Source organism: Pempheris klunzingeri, chromosome 15 (genome assembly GCF_042242105.1).
Source record: "Pempheris klunzingeri isolate RE-2024b chromosome 15, fPemKlu1.hap1, whole genome shotgun sequence".
Taxonomy (NCBI): domain Eukaryota; kingdom Metazoa; phylum Chordata; class Actinopteri; order Acropomatiformes; family Pempheridae; genus Pempheris; species Pempheris klunzingeri.
The window spans coordinates 19,332,142-19,352,722 of NC_092026.1; the positions used below are offsets into that span (position 1 = coordinate 19,332,142).

At 41.1% G+C, this 20,581-nt stretch overlaps 1 protein-coding gene across 1 annotated transcript in view; it reads left to right on the forward strand.

The window, feature by feature from the left end:
- Positions 1–4,476: 4,476 nt before the first annotated feature.
- LOC139213840 (contactin-associated protein-like 4) overlaps positions 4,477–20,581 on the forward strand; it is a 90,683-nt gene continuing 74,578 nt past the window's right edge. Inside the window, exon 1 of the mRNA XM_070844502.1 lies at positions 4,477–4,561. Coding sequence (XP_070700603.1) covers positions 4,477–4,561 — 85 coding nt within the window. The remainder of the gene's footprint in view (positions 4,562–20,581) is intronic.

Sequence of the window (20,581 nt, forward strand, 5' to 3'; positions counted from 1 at the left end):
AGGCTCCCCTCCCTCTTGACCTCAGCGGTCCGCCGAGACTGCCGCAGTTGATCCACCTGTCAGACTCATGCCTTGTGAATAGGAATAGATCATTAAACTCCTTCATTTGGAAAACAATTCATTATTGCACTTTTTTCTCCTGCAGAGAATAATGGCCTCACCTTTGAGGATACAAAGCAAAGATGTCCTGCTAAGACAAAGATCTCAATGACTAATTTCATTGGATTCATTTAATTAAGTCATTGCCTCAAGGTCTAATGGTGACAAAAACAATTTCTGCGAAAACACAGTTTGGTCAGCTACGATGAAAGGCACACTTTCTCTCTGACATGAAACAATTAGCCTTTCACATTGTTCTCATTGTGGCCCAGTTTTGCTCCCGACTGCCGGGAGACTGTCATCAAACATTTGATGCAGCAACAACTAATCTTCCCTTAACAAAACAGACATAGGATCACCCTACTGATTTTACTGTGAGTCATACTAATGACGGTGAAATTATTCGTCCAACAATGAAAGTATAACAAAAGTCACAGAGCAAGATGTGACATTGTGTTGTCACTGCACTCTGAAGCATTTTACTTAACTGAAGGACTTTTGGGAGCTTCAGAAAACAAAGCCGACCGAAAACTCCTCATTGTGACCAGTAAATAGCCTGTTGCATATCTCGGTCACTCGTCTGATTCGAACATTGAGCAGCCAGCTGGCTTCCCTGTGTGTGGCGTGTCCGCGGGCCACCGAGGTGTGTGACGCTCATGTTGAGTGTGTGTGTGCCCTTGTTTCTCACAGACTCTGGCTTTCAGTGTTATCTGATTCTCCTGCTGTGTTTGCTCTCAACAGGTTTTTTATCGTCCGATTCCCCTGCTGTCTATACTCTCAGTGGGTTTTCATTATCACGTTCCCCTGCTGGCTCTCTCTGCACGCCTTACTCTCCCCTCTCTGTTTTCAGGGCTTTTCCTTTTAAAAAGGTAGAAAACCTGCTGAATGCTTCCAAGAGCTCCTCTCCCATGTGGGCTCACAGTCACCCCTCTTGTCCACTGACAGGGGTGTGCATTGAGCTAACACAGAGCTGTTTCAGTCAGGTTTTCATGCCCAGTTGCGTGAGCTGCATGAAAAATGGGCCGTGTTTTGCATGCCATTACTGCTCCACACACTGAATATCAACTGGTATTCCTTTTAATGGTGGCAACTGTGCCTCTCATTTATTCTTAAGTGAATAAGAATCTTTTGAATGAGTTACAGTGTATGTAAGCAAAAACTTCAGATATGATGTCCCCATTTGGAGAAAAGAATAGATAAGGTGGAAGCCTTAATCCAAAGCACAGTGGTGTTTCTTCCATAGAGTCCATTATTTTCTACTCTGGGAACCCTCAGAGTGAATTCCTATGCTTCTACCATGGCCACATATTAGGGGTGTAACTATCATTCCCAGGGTGTCAAACACTGATGTTGTAACTCCCTTTGGCTTATGACACTGATACACAAGGCACCCTTCGGAGACACTCAGAGCAACTGTTCCAGCCATCGGTTTCACATCAGGACTCTGCAGCAGTCCTTCTTCTAAGATCCATTGTAATTTCATTAGTTTTTTTTTTTCATAAAAATTAACTAGTTTGCAGAATCAGCAGATCCGCTGACGCTAACAATGAAAAGCTTGGTTCGCACTCCACTCTGTTTTTTTTCTTGCACCGCTGATGTTCACGTTTTGGTGAAAACCACATACAGCCAGCAGCTTACCTGAGTGCAGCTGAACAATGTTGACATGCTGGTTCTTTATGGCAAAAAAAAAAAATCTTGCCAAATCACTTCATTTTTTCATAGTTTTTCATCATTTTTACCTAAATACTAAATCAAAAAGACCTCTTTGTTGAGATCTCACTGTTCCTTTTAAGTCTCTGTGCTGGAAGCAAGTCTAGCCATAGTTTGGTGAAACTGTGACTGTTAAGCAACAGGTAGGTGGCAGAACTGTTGATTGCAAAGCTGGAATGGTTTGAGACATTTCTTTGGATGTTTTGCTTCTTCTCCATCAAACAGCTACTTTTCTCCGTTAATATGAAAACTACAAGCTTTTGGTCGAGGTATCCACGTGAATAATGCAATGTCCAGATTTCCCCAATCTAGCAAAGATTGGTTTTGTCTGATGTCAGCTTATGACTCGATATTTGTTCAGCTTTTCTTTATTGTCCACTGAATAATTCTGCCGCTGTCGCCTCATGATGCCCTGCCCTGATCTCATGTGTATACTCGCTGAAGAGAGTTAGGTACAGTGAGTCAGCTGTCGTGTTCTTCCGCTGTAAAAAACACAAAACAAAACAGGTTCTTGTAGATCAGAAGTCAAGGAAGACACTGAGGAAGAGAATAAAATGTAAATGACTTGACACCTCCACCTCGCTGCAACACCTGACCTCATTCATGCTTAAATCGTCCACAAAGTTTCATGTCTATGCTTTTTTATTCGTATCCTTTCATTTGATTTACTATCATACAGGAAAAGACTCTCATAACCTGGGCAGGATCATGTGAATCTCTTCATATCTATTCCAGGTTCTCGTTATTTCCCGTGACGTCTGTCTGATCTGCCTCCCACCTATTTCTATAGTTGTTTGTCATCTTTCACTCTACTGCACATGCTTTAGACAGTGTGAGTGTCTCAATCATTTATTTCTATCCACAGCGAACAATCGGTACAGTTCTTGATTTTTGAACACCCTGGGGCGACGCAGGCCCGTACTCCATCTGCTTTCTATTCTGAAACACTAATGGTGTAATATTGTTATTGTCACTCATATCTGCTCTGTGCTAATCCACCTCCTATCCGTCCTGCTCCTTAGGAGAGTCTACGCTGTATGATTCCTTTACATGGTCCGTTCAAAATTGTCTCACGGCTTCAAGATGTAACCTTTGGGGAAGAATTGAAGACAAATAGACGTGTGGCAGGTCATTAGTGAATGCACTGGCAATTTTTTTCACCTTGTCCCCCTCTTTCATTTTCATGTAAGACTTTTAACCACACTGTAGGGATGGCAGTGACAGTCTGTGCACCACTGGTCCACAGTGAGATATCACAACAAACAGATACAGATAATAAATATCTAATGACTCAGGTGATCCACTGACTTTTCATCTCATGTCAGCAGGTCAGTTTGTAATCATGTAGTGAAATACGTCGACATCTACCAGAGGAATTGGCACAAAATACCTTGCAGATGTATGGTTTGTAAGAATGGAAAGAACAGGAACTTTGGATTTTTATTCCAAGGGGGTTGTACTAGCTCCACTGCAGCCTTGTAGTAAAACACTTAATTAGGTTCTTTTGTTGTTGCCTGCTTGGAAAGGTTTAACTGTTTAGTTAGTGAATACATTTTGCATTTTAAATTGCTTATTGCTTAAATTCTTATATTGGATTTTAATTCACTGTAACTTTACATGGGCAGTGGTGGAATAAATACTCCAAGTAAAAGTCTTGAATTGAAAAGTGTCCTACATAAGAATTAGCAGTAAAATGTACTCCTTAAAGTGTCAAAATTAAAAAGTGCTCATTATGCAGAATGGCTCCTTTCACGGTACTGTATTGTGTTATATTACTCTGTTTTTTATCTTTAACTAAGACATGTTAAAGCATTTTAATGGTGCAGTTTGCCACTGTGGAGCCAATTTTACTTACTATTGAGTGGATTAGTAGTATGGTACGCCTACTGCATCATTTAAAAAGAACATTTTTTTCATGCAACAAGTAACTATAAATGCAAATAAATGAAGTGGAGTAAAAAGATTCACCTTTGAAATGAGTAGTAATGTAAAGTAAGGTTAGCATCAAAGGGAAACACTCAAGTAAAACATGAGTATGTCAAAACTGTATTTAGTTAAATGTACTTGGCTACATTTCACCTCAGCAACTGTGAGGCTGGTGTCTGAACATGAGGCGCACTGCTAATTAGCAAATGTTTGAATGCTACCAAGTTAAACCAAGATGGAGAACATGGTAAACACCTGCTGAACACCAGGAAGTTTGCAAGATGCTAAAGACAACACAGGGCGAGTACCTGCAGTCTCACTGCTGCTGGTTCATGTTTTTTCCTCTGGACTGGTTTGTGTGTGTGTCGTTTTTGTTGCTTGCCATGTGGTGAAACTAAACCTAATTGCCTCTTTGTGGGCACTAAAGTTTCACACTAAACCATTTCAAATGGCAGCTCACTCTGACCTGAGTGCTGCATGTGAGAGTTCAGGTGTGCTTGTGAGAGTCTGCGCCTATTAACCAACCACAGAGCTGCTGATTACATGAGGGCACAACAGACCCCTCTCCCTCTCCCTCCCCCTCCTCGCACTCTCCTCCTCCTTTCTCTCTTTCCCCCTCCTCCCTCCTCTGTCCCTCCAGTCGGTCTGAGGAGATCTCTCTTGGAGCTGGAGAAGAGAGGTTGACCGTCTCTCTCCTCCAGCAAGCCGCCGGGCTTCTCTGCAGCCTCCCGCCGCTTCATCATGGATCTGGGGACTAAAAGAGTCGCTGGGATTATCGCTCAGGTCGCCCTGCTTCTGTCCAGCTCGTATGGGACAACCGGAGAAGGTGAGCAGGCTGTGCGCTCTTTTACTTTCCCCGGAGGAGACGGAGCGAGTCCGGGCAGCGCAGACCCGAGAGGTGCGGCTTTAAACGGGACTTTATCCCTCTGTCAAACCGCCTGGAGAAACACAGGGCGACTATTTTCTGGATTTTCATTTGTTTGTGTCGTTTACTTGATGTGTTTATTTGGAAAAGTACGGGGACTTTTTTCTTTAGGCTGAGGAATTTTTGCGCGTCTTGGTTACGCATCAGCGCCCGGTTGTAAAGGAGAAATAATGAGTGTTGGGTGGTTTGATGGGAAATATGATGATTGAATCTTACGTTATTTACAAGAACTGGATCGATTTTATGAGTGGACTGAGATTACAGCTCTTTGGGCTCAAGCATTCCACCTTCATTTACTCTGCTTTGTCGTATTTCAATTAGCTGGGCTTTTTTTTTTTTACTTCCAGGACTCATAGTCTCTCATGGGGAGCTTTGCGTAACTGAGGTGCCTTTGATCCGGACAGAAATACTCGCTCTGTATCTCAGCCAAAAGAAACATTTCATTGTGACCCAAACGTGTTAGAAGCCGGTTCATCCACTGTGTGCGTAAAACAATGTTATCGCTTTGTTTTCTGCTTAATTTGGTGCTCAGAGCAGCGTGGTGAGCATCCTGGGACTGAGCCATGTTTGTGCTCACACACTCCGGAGAGCAGCTGCAAGAGTGTGAAGGTGTGTGAGAGAGGTTGTAGTCTGTGCGGGTTTGGGAGGTTGCTGGTTGGATTACCTCAGTGATGGAAAAAAAAAAAAATAGGAGAAAAAACTGCCTGTATGAAGTTATTTCATGCCAATGCACCTTCATGTGAATAGGCAGCTTCTCAGGTGAGAACGTGCAGACATATCTATTCCCCTGCATGTGGAGGAGAGAGAAAGAAATGGGAGGGAATGGGGATGAAGGGAGGATGCAAATGCAGATGAATGGAGACGAATCTCAGTGTGTAATGAGACATACCTGTATGTAATTGAAGCAGATGGCTGTGAAAGTTCTCCATCCCTCACAACTGACTGATATGCCACCTGATCCTCTCTTTGATTCTCCTGTTTTGTGTTTTCTTGAATCCATTTTGTATTTTTATTGGCTTCCCTACGTTTTTTTTGCTGTTGAAATATCTATATCATTGGATCTTCTGGCACCTGATCTACTTTTCCCTTTCAGTCTCCCTCTGAGTTTTAATCTACTTCATACCCATCTGTCTAGTCCTCTCTGTGACAGGCCGTCTGTCACACGTCATCATGAAAATGTCATATGAAACAATAGGCACCGTAATCACTTGGGTCTGATGGTTCTGCTTCAGTTAAAAGGAAAGGCTGACGGCTGTGGAGTGATTGCTTCTACAGATAGAGGAGGTGATATAAGGAGGTGAATGCAGTTAGAACAGATCTGTACAGTTTTTTTTTTATACCTTCCTTTTCAAGAAACCTTTCCAGCTTCATTTATACATCTGAATTTCTGTCTCTTTACCACCTTCTCCCTTCTTTCTCTTTACCCCCTGCTGTGTCTCTTCTGTCTGGCCATTTCTGACTCATACATGCCGCTAACTTCTCTTTGTGCTCGTTGCCTTTTTCTTTGTGCGATCTATTCCTGCTGTTCTCTGTCAGCTTCTGTCCTCCTCCATTCTCTCTCTCTCTCCTGTTGCATCATGTCTTTCACTTCTCTCTCTGTCCTCACCTCTGCCCGGATCTCTGCCCTCTTGCTGTATCTGAATCAGAGAGCTGCTGCTGTGTGGCTGGATCTCTCCTCTCCTAAGTCTTCCTCTTCACCTTCCCCCTCCTGCACGCTTTCCTCCTGTTTCTAGGCTACACCATCTCGTTTCCCTCTCTGACCTTTACTGCCTCTTCCTGCTCTGTTCTGTCTCTTCCTCTTCTGGCGATTTGATGTTTTTGTCATCACCTCCTTCTGTGCAGCTGTTTCAAGTTACTCATAAGAGGATTTCATGACCCAAGCCAATAGAGATGCTTCAGTTTTTCCCCTCAGTTTCATCCCTGTCTGGGCGCAAAAGCCTCTGTAACCACATTTAAACCACAATGGGACACTAAAACCTAAAGGCTCAGAATGATAACATTGTTTTAGGGTTTGCAGCTCTTCAAAGCAGCTGTATCCACCCAACAGTTTTAACAAATGTGTACATTTTTTGTGAAATAAGCATTGAAGGTAAAAAAGATCTGCTTGTTTTATAGTTTGTTCTCATGCATTCCTGATCAAAGAGAAACTCCCACCATATCAGAGGTGGATAACACTGACAGTACTGAATATTTTATTTAATATTTCCTGTTGGTCGGTCAATCAGCTCTTAGTTCTTCTTCTGTGGATTTGGTTTCACAGTTTTTGCCCTGTCCATTCTCCCACTGATATTCTGTCTCCCTCTCCTCCATCTATCTCTCTGTTTATCTGACCCAGCAGCACACTCGTCATGCACGGACCATAAACCACAGCAGCATAATAAGTTAAGACTGCAGAGGTGGGGGGATCCAAAGGCGCAGGTTTCAAACTGAGCTTTACATCTCCTCCCCCCCGCCCCCCCCTGGAGACAGTTCACTGTTCATTACGGAGGTGGTACTAAATGACAACAAAGTAGAAATACATATTTTAACAGCCACAGATGGTGCTGTGTTGACTTGTTAGCCGGAGGAGTGAAGCGCAAGGGTTTATGTGATGAGATTCAAGGAAGTCAGCGTGTGAAACAGCTACCCGCAGGGCGGTAAAGTCACCGTGCATTTAATCGCCTTCTGATATTAACAGCATGATAGAATGACTGTGTGTTTTGAAATAGCTTCTTACATTAGGGTATGACTGAAGGCAGGTTGGCCCGGTGTTTGCAGAGACAGTAATGTAAGAGAAACTTGCGATCACTGACAGAACATGACATTGTTGGTCATGGGGATCTGGAGAAAGCTGAAGTTAGTTCAAATGATGATGCTTAAAGGCATAATTCATTTTCATGACCACTTGGGGGCAGTGGAACACGCAATAAGCAACATGAACGCATTATTTCGTTCATAGGAAACATTAGCAAACAGTTGCTATTACACATCCAGTAGATATGGAGCAACGCTTGTATTCAGTTTGAGTTGTGTTAATGACCACCTGATGAAAGCAAGTCTAATATCCTCCTTCTAGGTCTGTTCTTGTCTCTAGTTTGGTCGCATAAACTTTTTGCACTGTAAACAAGGCATGGCATTGATGAGAACTGTGAGACTGGACTACAGTTACGGACATTAAAGCTAAAATAAAGAGCTGAAAGACACTAAAACATATTGTTGAGCTGAGAAGAAACTGACAGAACTGGTGATGATTCTCTGTGTTTGTCACCACGACCAACTCCTTTCATGTTACACACAGTCATTTTATCAACATAACATTGTTCAGGGCTCCACAGTGCAAATATTTCATTCTCATTTGCCCATGAACAGGAAAAATAAGTTAAGAGCACAGTGTGGGAGCAAATATCACAACCTACCATTGTCTTTTTTGTTTCCCCCCTGCTGGCAATCATTGAAAAACTACAAGTCCTGCTGTGTCTGTGATAAAAGCAAATGCAGTCAATCATCGGATCCATTTGTTAATACTGCGGCTTCCACCTCTGCATCTACAAACTATGTCTTTAAGCTCTTTTAATTGACTGTAGCCCGACTTGTATCTGCTAACTAATGTTAACTTTACACAGTCCGCACGAATGCTGCTGTAAAGATTAACGTTACCGTAGTGTCATTACATTAAAGGGGACTTTATGTTTCTTTTCTGTGGCAGCAAACACAACACACTACCTTTTCTGTAGCTATTATACTGCAGCCAGAGCAGATATAATTAGCTTAACTACCGCTAATAGCATGAAATATCTGTGGTCTCACACACTGGAGAGACTCTATACAACTATATTTTAACAACTATATTATTATACTATCTTAATTAATACAATTATTCAGTGTTATGTTTACCTTTTATAGGGTTGGGGTGAGAAAATGCATATGTATCATATGTCATCGCAGCATAGCCTAAAAATAGGTATTATTTATAAGCTGTACCCACATGTACTCCTTGGGAAAGAAATGGCGTAGAGCTGGTGTATTTTATATTTAAGTGGGCAAACCTGCAAAGAGCAAGTCCAGACACTCAAATGAGAGAAGACGGCATTTATAAGCATCAATACTAAAATCAGATTGGTGTGTTTGTCCTTAGTGAAAAACAGTAAAGGGCATCTGTCAAGAGAAACAATTTTGTACTTATGCTTAAAAATCATACAATGTTTTGTAAAGGGATGGACGGACTAATTTTTCGGAGTCAGAGCTGCAGTGAACAGACCAGAATTCATGCCGCCTCAGGGCATGTTGTGCTCTGAATAAAGCATGTGGCTGCCATCGTAGATATGGTCCACATACAAGCCAGCTTGCCATGAACTTATTTGTATGCCCCAACATCCAGCTTTTACTGAAAGCAAGAAGTTATCACTTGATGTCAGGCTGCTGTGTACATTAATTGTAGACACTGTAGCACTAAATATAGAGGACGTAAAAAGTTAGAAGCCAAAAAGTGCATTATTACAATGTGTTCAACATCACATACCAATCAGATCTTGCTCCTCTTCAGTGTTTCTCCTGCAAACTGAGGCTGTCACCACCAGCTGAGCAGAAAAGGCTTAGAGAAATAAAAACTCCCACAAACTGTCTAATCTTGTAAAATAGTGTAAAAGTTATTCTCTCAGATGCACACCTGCACATGAATAACATGCATATAGTCACAACATAATCAAGGTTGTTGAATGAAATTGTAACTCAATGACAGTGCCTAAATGCTAATGATGAGCAGTTATAAAGTTTACAGTATTCATCATCTTAATGTAGCTTGTTAGTGTCCTAAACTTTGTTAATTAGCACCAGACAACTGAAGGACAATAGAAGCTGTTGGAAATGTTATTAGTTTTGCAGAATTTTAGTCTTAAACCAAAGTGTAGGACAACATTTTGTCCTGATAATGGCATTAGATGAAAAGTTTGTCCAGTTGATTCTGGGGGAAAGATGAATTTGTGCACTAAATGTCATGGAAATCCATCCAATATCTAGAACAAGAAGTTTGTGTTCACACCAAAAGGGAAGAGATGTGAGTAATGTAACGCTAATGACACAGAATTTGCCTGTGTGAGTCAAGCAATCAGATGCAAAAATTACACTTGCTTTTGGTGTGAACACACAGTAAAGGAGGAAATCTCTGTACTGCATGTTTGTTTGTCCGTCCTTTGTGTATTTTGAGAATCGTTCATCCAATTCACTTTACACTTGGTGGATGTGTTGCTAAGGACCCAAAGGAAAACTTATAAAACCACACTTAAACCACCTAAAACCACAAATGTTAACCCCCTGGCGGTGCTGGAAGAAAAGTCAGGGGATCAACAATGTCAGCAGGATTAATCCAATATGGATTTACATTGAATGCAGTCCCTCGAGCAGAGATATTTCAGTCTGGACTGATTGTGTAGACCCAGCCGTCAGAAAGACTCGGCATGGCCATCAATAGAGCCATCGTAGCTAAAAATGTGAATGTTGATGCAAAATGAAGCAGAAAAAATCTATTTTTTGCTGACCCTCCTCCAATAACAACAAAAGCTGCTCTTTTATTCTCACAGAACAGACAGACGCAAGCAGAGACTGTTTCTTCTGCTTCTCTTGTGTTTATTGGTTTTCTGCTGTGTCTCTAATTGTGCCCTCAGAAACTTTGGAGCTCTTGTGAGTTATTTTGTTCTGCTTTACTTTCCTCTTTCACCGAGCATTGTTTGAGCAGGTGCAACATTGGGTTTTTACATTAATTAGTGGATTATTTAATTAGTTTTGCTGTATTGTGGTTTTTCTCTGCTGCCCTCAGAAATCCTCTTGATTCTTTCACTAGTTCTGCTTCTTTTTCACTCAACTGTTTATCATTTCAGAAATTCAGTGCGTTCAAGACATGTCAAACTGGGTTACGCTACTCCACAGACTTGATGTTAATTGTTAAATCAAATCAAGGCTGCCGTTGTGCTCACACGCACACCAGCTTGGTGGGGAAAACTGTATTATTGATCGACAGGGCTTGATTTCCCCATAACTGATGCACCCTTATAATAAAAAACTGGCCTGTATTATTCAGTACTTGATTTGAGCAGATGCTGTGTACAAGTTAACTCTAATTAAAGACTTTGATACTCTTTGATGTCCAATTCTTTCCAGCTGTTATGTAAAGATGTGTCATATGTTAATTTTTTTTTGTAAATCTTTTACTACATCTACTTCACTTAGTCTTTTCCTCTGTTTTCCAGGATGTTTCTTGGCAATCCCCAAAGAACAAATCTGACCTTGTTCATAATATGGAGGAATATCTTTTTGTGATACGTTGGTCTGTTTTATAGGTGCAATACAATATATTTTTGAAAAGCAGTTTTTGTTGCAAATTGTTATTGTTGTGATTATGCTGTGATTGTGTCATGTTAATATAAACTGTAAAACATCCTATTATCATTGTAAAAGCATACTTTTAGCCAATACGAACAGGAATGGACACACAGACTCAAGCACGAGTACATTACAAGCACGAAAATCAAGGGAAAATGTAACAAATTTTGAGCAAGTCAACTAGTCAGGCAAAACGCTCCACCTCTCAAACGGCTGGAGGACGGCGCAAAACCGGACCAAAGGCAGAGCGTGACGCAGATTTGACTGTTAAGATTTCGGGGTGTGTTTGAATGAAGATATGACAAAGTGTCATAAATATGCAGATGCTTGTGGACATGTTCAGCTAGAACTTCATCAAACTGGTCAGTTGTGGTTGTTTTCAGCGAAACAGCTTTCTGTTGATGTTTCACCGCAGGGCCCACTAGCTACAACACTCTGCAGCTTGTGTTGCTTTGTGTTGTATAACATCACAATGTCCAGGTGACACGCTGTCAAGCCTCAAGCCAAACCCAAGATTACCCTGATGACATCAGCTGGGTAATTGTCTCAGACTCTCAGTCAGTAAAGATATTATCCAAATGTTTTCCGAAGCTGAGTATCCTTGTGAAGGACATACTTCGGCCAATTTAAGACAATCTCAAGCTGTAAAGGGCATTAATTGCCTCTTTGTGTGTGTGTGTGTGTGTGTGTGTGTGTGTCTCCTCGTGAGTATGTTTGTGTGTAATAAATTCATATGTGCTACTCTCTCCACTGTAGGTTTAAATTAATTGGATTGGCCCGGGGCGTTTCAAGCAAACATGAGGTTAACGTTTATGTAAGCACATTAATATGAAGATGTAGCCGCCTTGAGTGAAAGAGACATATCTGACCTGCTGCTAAACACAGTAATGTTGCTCTGTGGACTCTCCCTCCTCCTACAGTATACTTCCTCAGGCTGTAGTTATAAATTAGAAAGCTGCAGTGGAAATGCTTGTTCAAGTGCAGGAGTGGTCAGTAATCAGAGGGTGTTATGTACATTAAAGCTCCTGAGTGTGTATTTACACAGGACGGTTAGAGGAAGATTAAAACGGCAAAGATGACTAGGCGGGCTGTTTGGAAGGGGAATAAAACAAAGATAAGATGAAGAGATAAAACCTTGCTGATGGCAAATTCTGTTAAATCCATGAATGAAAGTCGTCGCACAGTCATAACAGGATGGAAAAAGTAACCGAAGAACAACAAAAGCGAATGAATGCAAAGTATGTGCCATTTGCATATAAGTGTATTGTAGATATAGACAAATATCTAGAATGGATCAATAACATAAAAGTCAGGGATGGATGAGAATAGACATGACGACAGATACAACAAGGGGGGCAGGTTATAATACACCAGAGAGCAAATAACTACTGAGGGATTAGACCAGAAGAGCAGGATGGACAGAAAACATGATTTCGACCATATTACATCGGTATCGACAGGCAACAACTGGATTAAAGAGTTTATTGCCTCAAAAGGAAATTATTTTGATAAGAGACGTATCTGACATTTAGAAGCCATAAACAAAAGAAAAAAAGGACCTACAGCTTGGCCAAACCAATATGTTGTCCTTCAGCCGTTTATTCCTGAGAGAGCCCACCCATTGTTCATCACTCACTTAATAATGACTTCTCTCCACATGTCATTTGTTTCAGTGCTCTGCCGGTGCCAGGGGCAAGGTCTAGCTGAACCTGTTTATCAGAGTGAATTGAAGGAGCTGAAAAGCGTCCTGAGAAGCAATGATGTTTGTGTTTCTTCTTTCACAATAATTCAGCATCTGTGCAGCATGTACCACTTGTTTCACTGCTTAATGACAAGAACAAGTCAGGTGATGCATGACCGTTATTAATATGGGAAGCACTTGGATTTAGGTTTTATTTCAGACCTACAGATCAGTTTTAAGGAAAGAAATTATTACCTGCAATAATTTAAATAAAGCAATTAAGAGAAAAAAAACATTATCCCTCGAAGGTACAAAACCCTCTCATTATTTTCAGTTGGTACTTGATTTTCTTCAAATGGCTCTTTATTTCTCTAAAACTGACTTTAGAGGACTGTGCAAGGTGACGTTGTGTGACTCACAGAGGCAGCCAAAGGCATTGATTGGCTACTTTGTGGGAGTCTTACTAGCTTGGGTCCTTGCATAGAAAAGATTTAATTAATGGAGAAGTGAATATAATCTAACTGCTGAAGTTTAGGATTTTGTAAAACACCAACTACTTTTCACAGCAACAGACAAAGTACTTATTTTAACCCAAACCAATCATTTCCCTGAATCTAACCAATTAATTTTTGTGCCTAAAACTAAGCAAACCTTAGCAAACCACCGTTATCTCAGTGGTAATGTGTTGCTCTGGAAGAAAAGAATGAAGAAATGATGCACTTCCTTGTTCCTTGTCGTTGTGCGGACACATTGTTCGCCAAAACGCCTTTCTTAGGAATTATTTGATGATGAAAAAACACAATGAAGTAAAAAGCCAGCAACAATGCTTTTTATGAATAACTTAAAAAAATAAAACACAAAAGGGGGAGTGAGCCAATCTGCCCCTGTTCAGCGTTAGTAGGATGGACTTTTAGAACAAACCTGTCCTGTGATCTGGCCTTATAAATGAAAATACATGTAGGCCCTATGCTGTAGCTCATAGTTACAACCGATGGTGCGTAGAATCAATAAAAATGGTACTCATGTAGAAGTATTGTTACTTTATAATTATACTTACTCAAGTAGAAGTAAAGAGAGCCTGAAAACCAGACACATGACAAAATATGTGCTGTTAAACACTTGTGAGCTCTTAAAACAACAAGAAAAAAAAGTGCTTCACTTAATAAATTCACATAGGAGAGGCTTGGATGCAGTCTGCATCCTGTGTGTGCATGTGGGCTTTTAGCTATATTTATTGGGACAGTTTCTGGTATAAAAACAACCTTCTCGGGAGCAGTAGTCGTCCTGCTGACCAGAGCCTGGTCGTAATGAGGCAGGTGTGTGCATACATGCATTGAGTGACCGTGGTCGGGAAGCAAAGAGGCGATGTTTGTTTTCCTCCAGGGTCGAAGTCGATTTCTGCATCAGGGCTACATTTACTGCTACACTTGTGGTGTAGTGGTCTGCTACACTTGCTCAACCGGACACAAACGCCTTAAATGTATCGGTAGAAACAGCGATGAGTGTGTAGCCCAATGTCATGGTGTAGAAGTACATATATTTTATTGCAAATGAGTGAGGAGTAATAACTTGATAAGAATAAGGAGTATTCTGCAAAACTATTCATCTCAGAAGGGCAATGTATTAATAGAATGATGATCTACATGTAAAGGGGTAAATGTAACACGTTACTAGCAACTTCTAGTTACAGCTGGACATTACGGACAGAAATGACCCCTCCAAGGTTGAGAGCAAAACAGGGTCACGTTACAATCGATAAATGGCCCAGCTGTGATGACACATGACCTATGATTTATGCATATAAGGCTGTCTTCTCAAGCAGCATCTGCAGTGAAGCAGAAATGAATTTTTTTTGTCTAGTAAGTCATTAATCATATTCCTCATCATCCACACATGACGGATAGATGGTTGCACTCACTTTCCCAACCGTCATCTTCAGGTATGCTCTCTGTCTTGCTTCCTTCCCTCATCAGTCTTCCCTGAGGTTTTTATCTCCCCTCTGAGCTGATATAGACCCACTGGAGTGTGTGCTGTAATCATAGCCTAATGACAGATAATCTCAAGAACACTAAACGACTCTGATCCTAGCCTAATGGCAGATAATACCACCGCACTCTTACTGTGTGTGTGTGTGTGTGTGTGTGTGTGTGTGTGCTGATTTGCATTTTCACCCTCATTCCTGAGTGTTAAGATGATGGTGGCTCGTGGGTTCACAGGATTCCCCAAAGAGTCCTCCAGCAGAGAAGTTTAGACCTAAATCTGTCATTAGTAGTCAGTTTATTTCCTGCCTGCAGAGGGAAAGAAAGACGTCCTGCCCTGCCTCAAAGTCAGTTTAAAAAGCTGTTTGGGAGTCAAATGTTTCGTCAGGTGAAAGAGACTGTTGGGAAAGTTGTGGTGAAATTCATTCGTATTCAGACAGGTTCTACACTTTTTTGCCGCCTGTCCTCCAATCGCCCTGTGATCAGGCCACAAAGACGCAGGCAGGTGATCATCATTTCTATGCCTTGATCTTGTTATTTGTATTTTGACTAATTACATCGAATTAAAGACATCATGGTTTGGTTCACATTCACATGTTTGAAGATGAAAGCAGTCATGAGTAGCTGGAGGTTGAATGGCAAACTCAAGGGTGTTATTACTCACCCAATGAAGGCTATTGGTTGGTTATTTAAGCTGTGGAGGCTCCAGGGGAATATTAGGGGTGCTTGATTAAATCTCTGAGCTCATGAAGTATCTTTCATCTCTTCCAGGAATAACGCTGAGGCTGGTGCAAATTCAGCAGCCTATTTCAGGTGTGGCACTGTCCTGTCTCGCAAGAATGTATTGCTTTTCAGTGAGCCGGTTGTTTGCTCTGAGAAGCAGATAAACCAGTGAGTATGAGCTATTGGGTGTGAATATGGTGAAATGTAAACCTCCCGGTGCTTTGTGATTCATGAGAGGGCAGCATCAGCGAGGACCAGGATGAGGAAAAAGGAAAATAGCTGAGGATAAATCCTCGTCATATTTCTTCTTTAGTGTCATTTATGGTAATGTGTGCAGACAGAGCGGAGCCATGAATGGGATCTGATGAAGTCAAGGTTACAGAACAAATGTGGAGCCACCAGTCATGAATCTGGATTTATTAACCCAGGAACTGGTAGTTAAGTGAAAGGCTGACAGAGCACTCCAGTCCATCCATTTGCTATTAGGACCTGCTGGACTGCTGGATTTGTTCAAGGCTGCCCCCGGAAGAAGTCTGGCTTCCAAAAAATTAGGCCATTTATCACGCGAGATCATCATCATCTCAGATGCCTTCAAATTCACTTCAGATTCTGAACCGGCTTCGATCTGCAGAGGTCATGACACTGCTGCGACACTGCTATTGAACCGCTGATCCTCCAGTTAGTGGACGACCCGCTCTGCCTCCTGAGCGCAGCCACCCCAAAGTGTTTGTTTTGTAAGAAATGTGCATCTGAAGTTGTTTCCCTCAATGCTGAGTTGAGTTTTTTTTTTTTTTTTTTTTTTACAATTGTGAGCAAAAAACATTCTCACAATGCTGAAAAGCGAGAATAACTTATGCAGCTGTCAAAAATAAAGAAGGTGAAGGCACAGATGAAGTGAAAATCTGATATGTGAGTGATTTATTCATTACTCACCAGCATTATTCAACTCAGCTGTATGAAATATAGATAATACAGCAGAACCTTAGATTACATTCAATAACAGTATTTCTTTTTAATCATGTCATTTAAAATCTGGCTCTCTACAATCTCTGCATATGTCAGCAACAGTATGGTTACAGCTCAGATTTCATTTCATTTCATACAGTTTCTAACATTAATTGCAGATCTGTTACAGAATGGAAACTCTGGTCTCCTGTATGTCCGCACATGCCCATCCACCATCACGTAGTGTTGCTTGCGAATATTAAGGTCAATATTACAATACAGACACAATATTGTCAGTAAATTGTGCACTTCCTATGAAAGCTCAGTAGCTACTTTGTTCATTTCCTCATTCATTGTATTCCACAACAATCTGAGATCATGTCAGGCTATTTATTGCCATCGTTTTTTATTATTAGTTTTAAATCTGTGTAAATGTTATTAATAGAATAATGATCCATATACAGTACAGCACCGAAGTTCTGGGGATGAGCCGCCATTTTCTTTTGCACTGCTGACTCCTGCTTTATAGAAGGAGGCTCAGTTCGGTGAATGTCTTTTTATTTGTTTGTTTGTTTCACCTTGGGTTAGTCAGCACTTTTTGAGAAGATGGATTCTTTTGTATGTTGCTTTGGCCTTGGCTCACCCTGAATTATATTGCCTCACTTTACTGTCACATTTTCAGCCCGACGCAGTAATAAATTATTTCACTTTCATTACAATCCAGTGGTCAGACTTTGGTTTGGAGACCAGGGAGGGAAGAACCCTTTAACTTTTATGTTGTGCTCCTGACCTCCCCAGTCGGGGCAGTAACAAGCAGTCAGTCATCCATCATTATCGGTGATGTTGCCTTTGATAAATGAAACTAGCATTTAGTTAATACATTGTGTCTTACTTGTTGGTAAAAGCTCAGTATTTTATAGGTCTTACTGTTAAATGTGACTGATACAATTATTATTATTATTATTATTATTACACCTACCCCTGTGAGCCCAATGAAATAACTCCTCCTGCAAAACACATTTGGCAGCAGATGCTTCTGGAACAGCAAACCCAGAAGTTTGGTGGCCTCTGCTCTCTATATCGCATCCCACTTGTGTTTGCTGATAAGAAGTGTTGTTTGTACTGGCTGTCGTCAGAAGCTGCTGTTTTGACTTAGCCATTGCCTTTACTCTCACTTACTACTTACTTACTACTCCTACTAAAAATGATGAAATATGCCCTCTCCATCAGGCCACAGAGAGACAGGTGGCGTCGCTGAGCTCTGGGGACACAGACTGCTGTGGGAATTTTAATTTCACATTTTCATATGCCCTCCCTACATTAGAATAACACATTTCACCTTGAAAATCTTAAAAGTGGCTTGCTAATATGCGACTTATGCGCTCAGCATTTTTTTGCAAGGCTAATTGGCAAGTATCTGTCCGCATAACTTCATACGGCACAGTCCCTGTCACACACTAGAATAGATGCTGATCACAGCTTAATGCTGTCACTGCTGTGTATTTTTTATGAAGTCAGTATTGCGTGACCACAGCTCTGCAGACTGCTGCTCTGTGGCGACTGCTGATGAGAAGAAGCAGGCTCGGTCAGTTTGCATTAGAGAGGAGGACGGAGCTGAGTCAGTGGTCGTTAAAGACAAAAGGGAAAGGCTGAATTTCAACACAACAAGACAGAGCTAAACACACTGAGGTGAAGGAGGAAGAGGAGGAAGGAGGGTGGGATGCGGGAGAAGGAGAGAAAGGAGGATAAGGAGGATTGAAGGTGGGTCATGGGAGGAAGAGTAATATAAAGTCGGACAGGATATATTTTGGGGGTCAGAGTCTGCAGGATGTCTTGTAGAATTCCGTCTGTATGTCTCGCAACTGCAGTGACATCTTTGGCTTACTTTCCTATTTCTTCCCTAAGTAACTTTGCTGTATGTGTGTACCGGCCACCATCTGCTTTCTGGGTGCACCGCCTCACATCTTTGAGATGGTTTGACTTCATAAGACGAAGCACGAGGCAGAGGAGGGTGTCAGGAAGTACAGCACATATGAAGGGAGGGGATAGTGGGAGAGGGAAAGTGGTTTTTGGACAGTAAAATGAGATAAGAGAGGGGAAAGCTGGAGAAGGTTATATGTTAGTAAAAGGTTAGTGGGGAGAGCAGAAGGGTCAATAGAGGGGACGTGAGGAAGAGGGAGTGTGAAAGAGGAGATACAGGGGGGATGAAGAGTTTTGCTGAGAGAATTTAGCAGTTCCCTCCCGTCTTTTTCCCTGCAGCGACATTCTCAACTGCCTCTACAATTTCACCCCCCGCTAGTTTTTGAGTGTGCGTACATTTATGTGTGTGCATTTTCACGTATAACTCTTAGTTTTTCAGAGCCCTGCAAGTTGTGGGTTTTCGCAAGACTGCACTGGTATTAATATTAATGCCTGGCCAATAAAAAAGTGAATTTACTGATATTTGATATTTGAAGAAAGAGTCTCTTTCAAACTGGGGTTTCCTCTCTCCTTCTGTGTCCCTCACATGCGGCTCTCAGCTCTCAGGGAATTAAAACACTGAACCAGATTATTGAAATATAACATACAGTGCTTTTACATTTTACATTGGATTGCTGCCTTTACAAAATGTATTTGCAGCCATGTTAAGACCATGTACCTCCTCATCAATCAATCAATCAAAGTTTATTTGACCTCCCACATAAGAAATGTACTGTACATGCCATTAATTACCTCATATTATTGAACATATAATTTAGTTGTATTAAATAACTTAAAATCTGCTGATATTTAAAATAATCTCTCACTTGCTCAACCACTCATTTGCTATGCTCAGATACCCTCTTCATTGTACACTAGTCGTTGAAAGGATTGTGTTTTTGATATGCAGGGTCGGGTCAGTTGTTTATTCCCCTAAAACCTGAGTGAATAAAATTTTTTAAAATGGCGGTGGCTTTTGACAGTAGTGTGGATATTTAAAAATGCTCAGTTTGTGAAGGATGTCCCGTGTCGTGCTTGTGATGATTATATCCTACCAATAGGTGGTCTGCAGTTTTTTCAAGTCACCTTGTAGTATTAACTCAGCTCGGTTGGATCCACCACCAAGGTGATGCGAAAAAGTACCAGGAACTATCCTGATATAAGTGAGTAGAATTAAGTTAAGCTGGTACCATGTGATGGAAAAATGTGAAGTGTTATTGAATGAAATAAATTGGACAGGTTAGCTTTATGAATGTAAGTAGGACTTTTATTGAATGCAGAACTGTTGGGGTCAGCAGAGTTACATTGTCATCAATTTAAGATTAAAGAGTTTGGCAACTATCTGGATAGAATTATAACTTGAAAAATAATTTGTGAGGGTATTCAGAGTTACTGTAGGCTACATTCCTGCTATCTAAGCTAAACCATGACTTGGTTATAGCATGATTCATATCTATAATTATACCATACATCATAATATATCTTTGATATATTATGCCTGTAGTTTAATGAAAAAAAAATTGCACCACACTCAAGAGGGAGTTATATCATATGCTTATATCATGTGGTACCGACGCTTAGCGTATTAGATGAAATTATGTCTCATTCAGCACAGTACATTGTGTTATTATGTGCGGCAATAGTGCAGTGATTAGAGAGGTCCATAATGACACTAAATCCCCTCCAACTACATAGCGTACGTGACCCTAAACCCTCCACCAGTGGAGGCAAGAGAAAAGATAATGTTCCTACAGGGAATTGTTCTCTGTTATCATCATAAACTCAGTCTGGAAAAACACTGTTGTGAACAGATGTACTGTAACTGAACACTCAGAGTGGTCTGAGGGAGCAGAGTGTAGCTACTGGCTGGTGGTTATTAAATCTTGACCAGTCGTATCACAACAGCGTGATGGATTTCATCTCAGTGTACCGAGAAACAAAACAGTTATTGTTTTAATTGTAATGCAATTTCTGCAAAAGATTAAATTAAACATGCAAAGTAAACTAATGTGCGTAATACAAGTCACCTACAATCCCGTGCTCAGCATCTCTCTGACAGGAGGTGGAGTCTCTGCGATGTGTGGATAGTGTGGCTTATCAGTTCATGTGCTATCTGGTGTAATGGTTTCATTTTTTTTCTCTTTCTTTTTCCCGTATTCTGAGAGAGCTCCTGTGTGTCTTCAGCCTGATCTATTCAGGATTTCAAACTATAAAAGTTTGACTATTCATGAAACTAAGAAGATCAGTGTGTCCAGAAGGATGTGACCAACAAACTGTGAA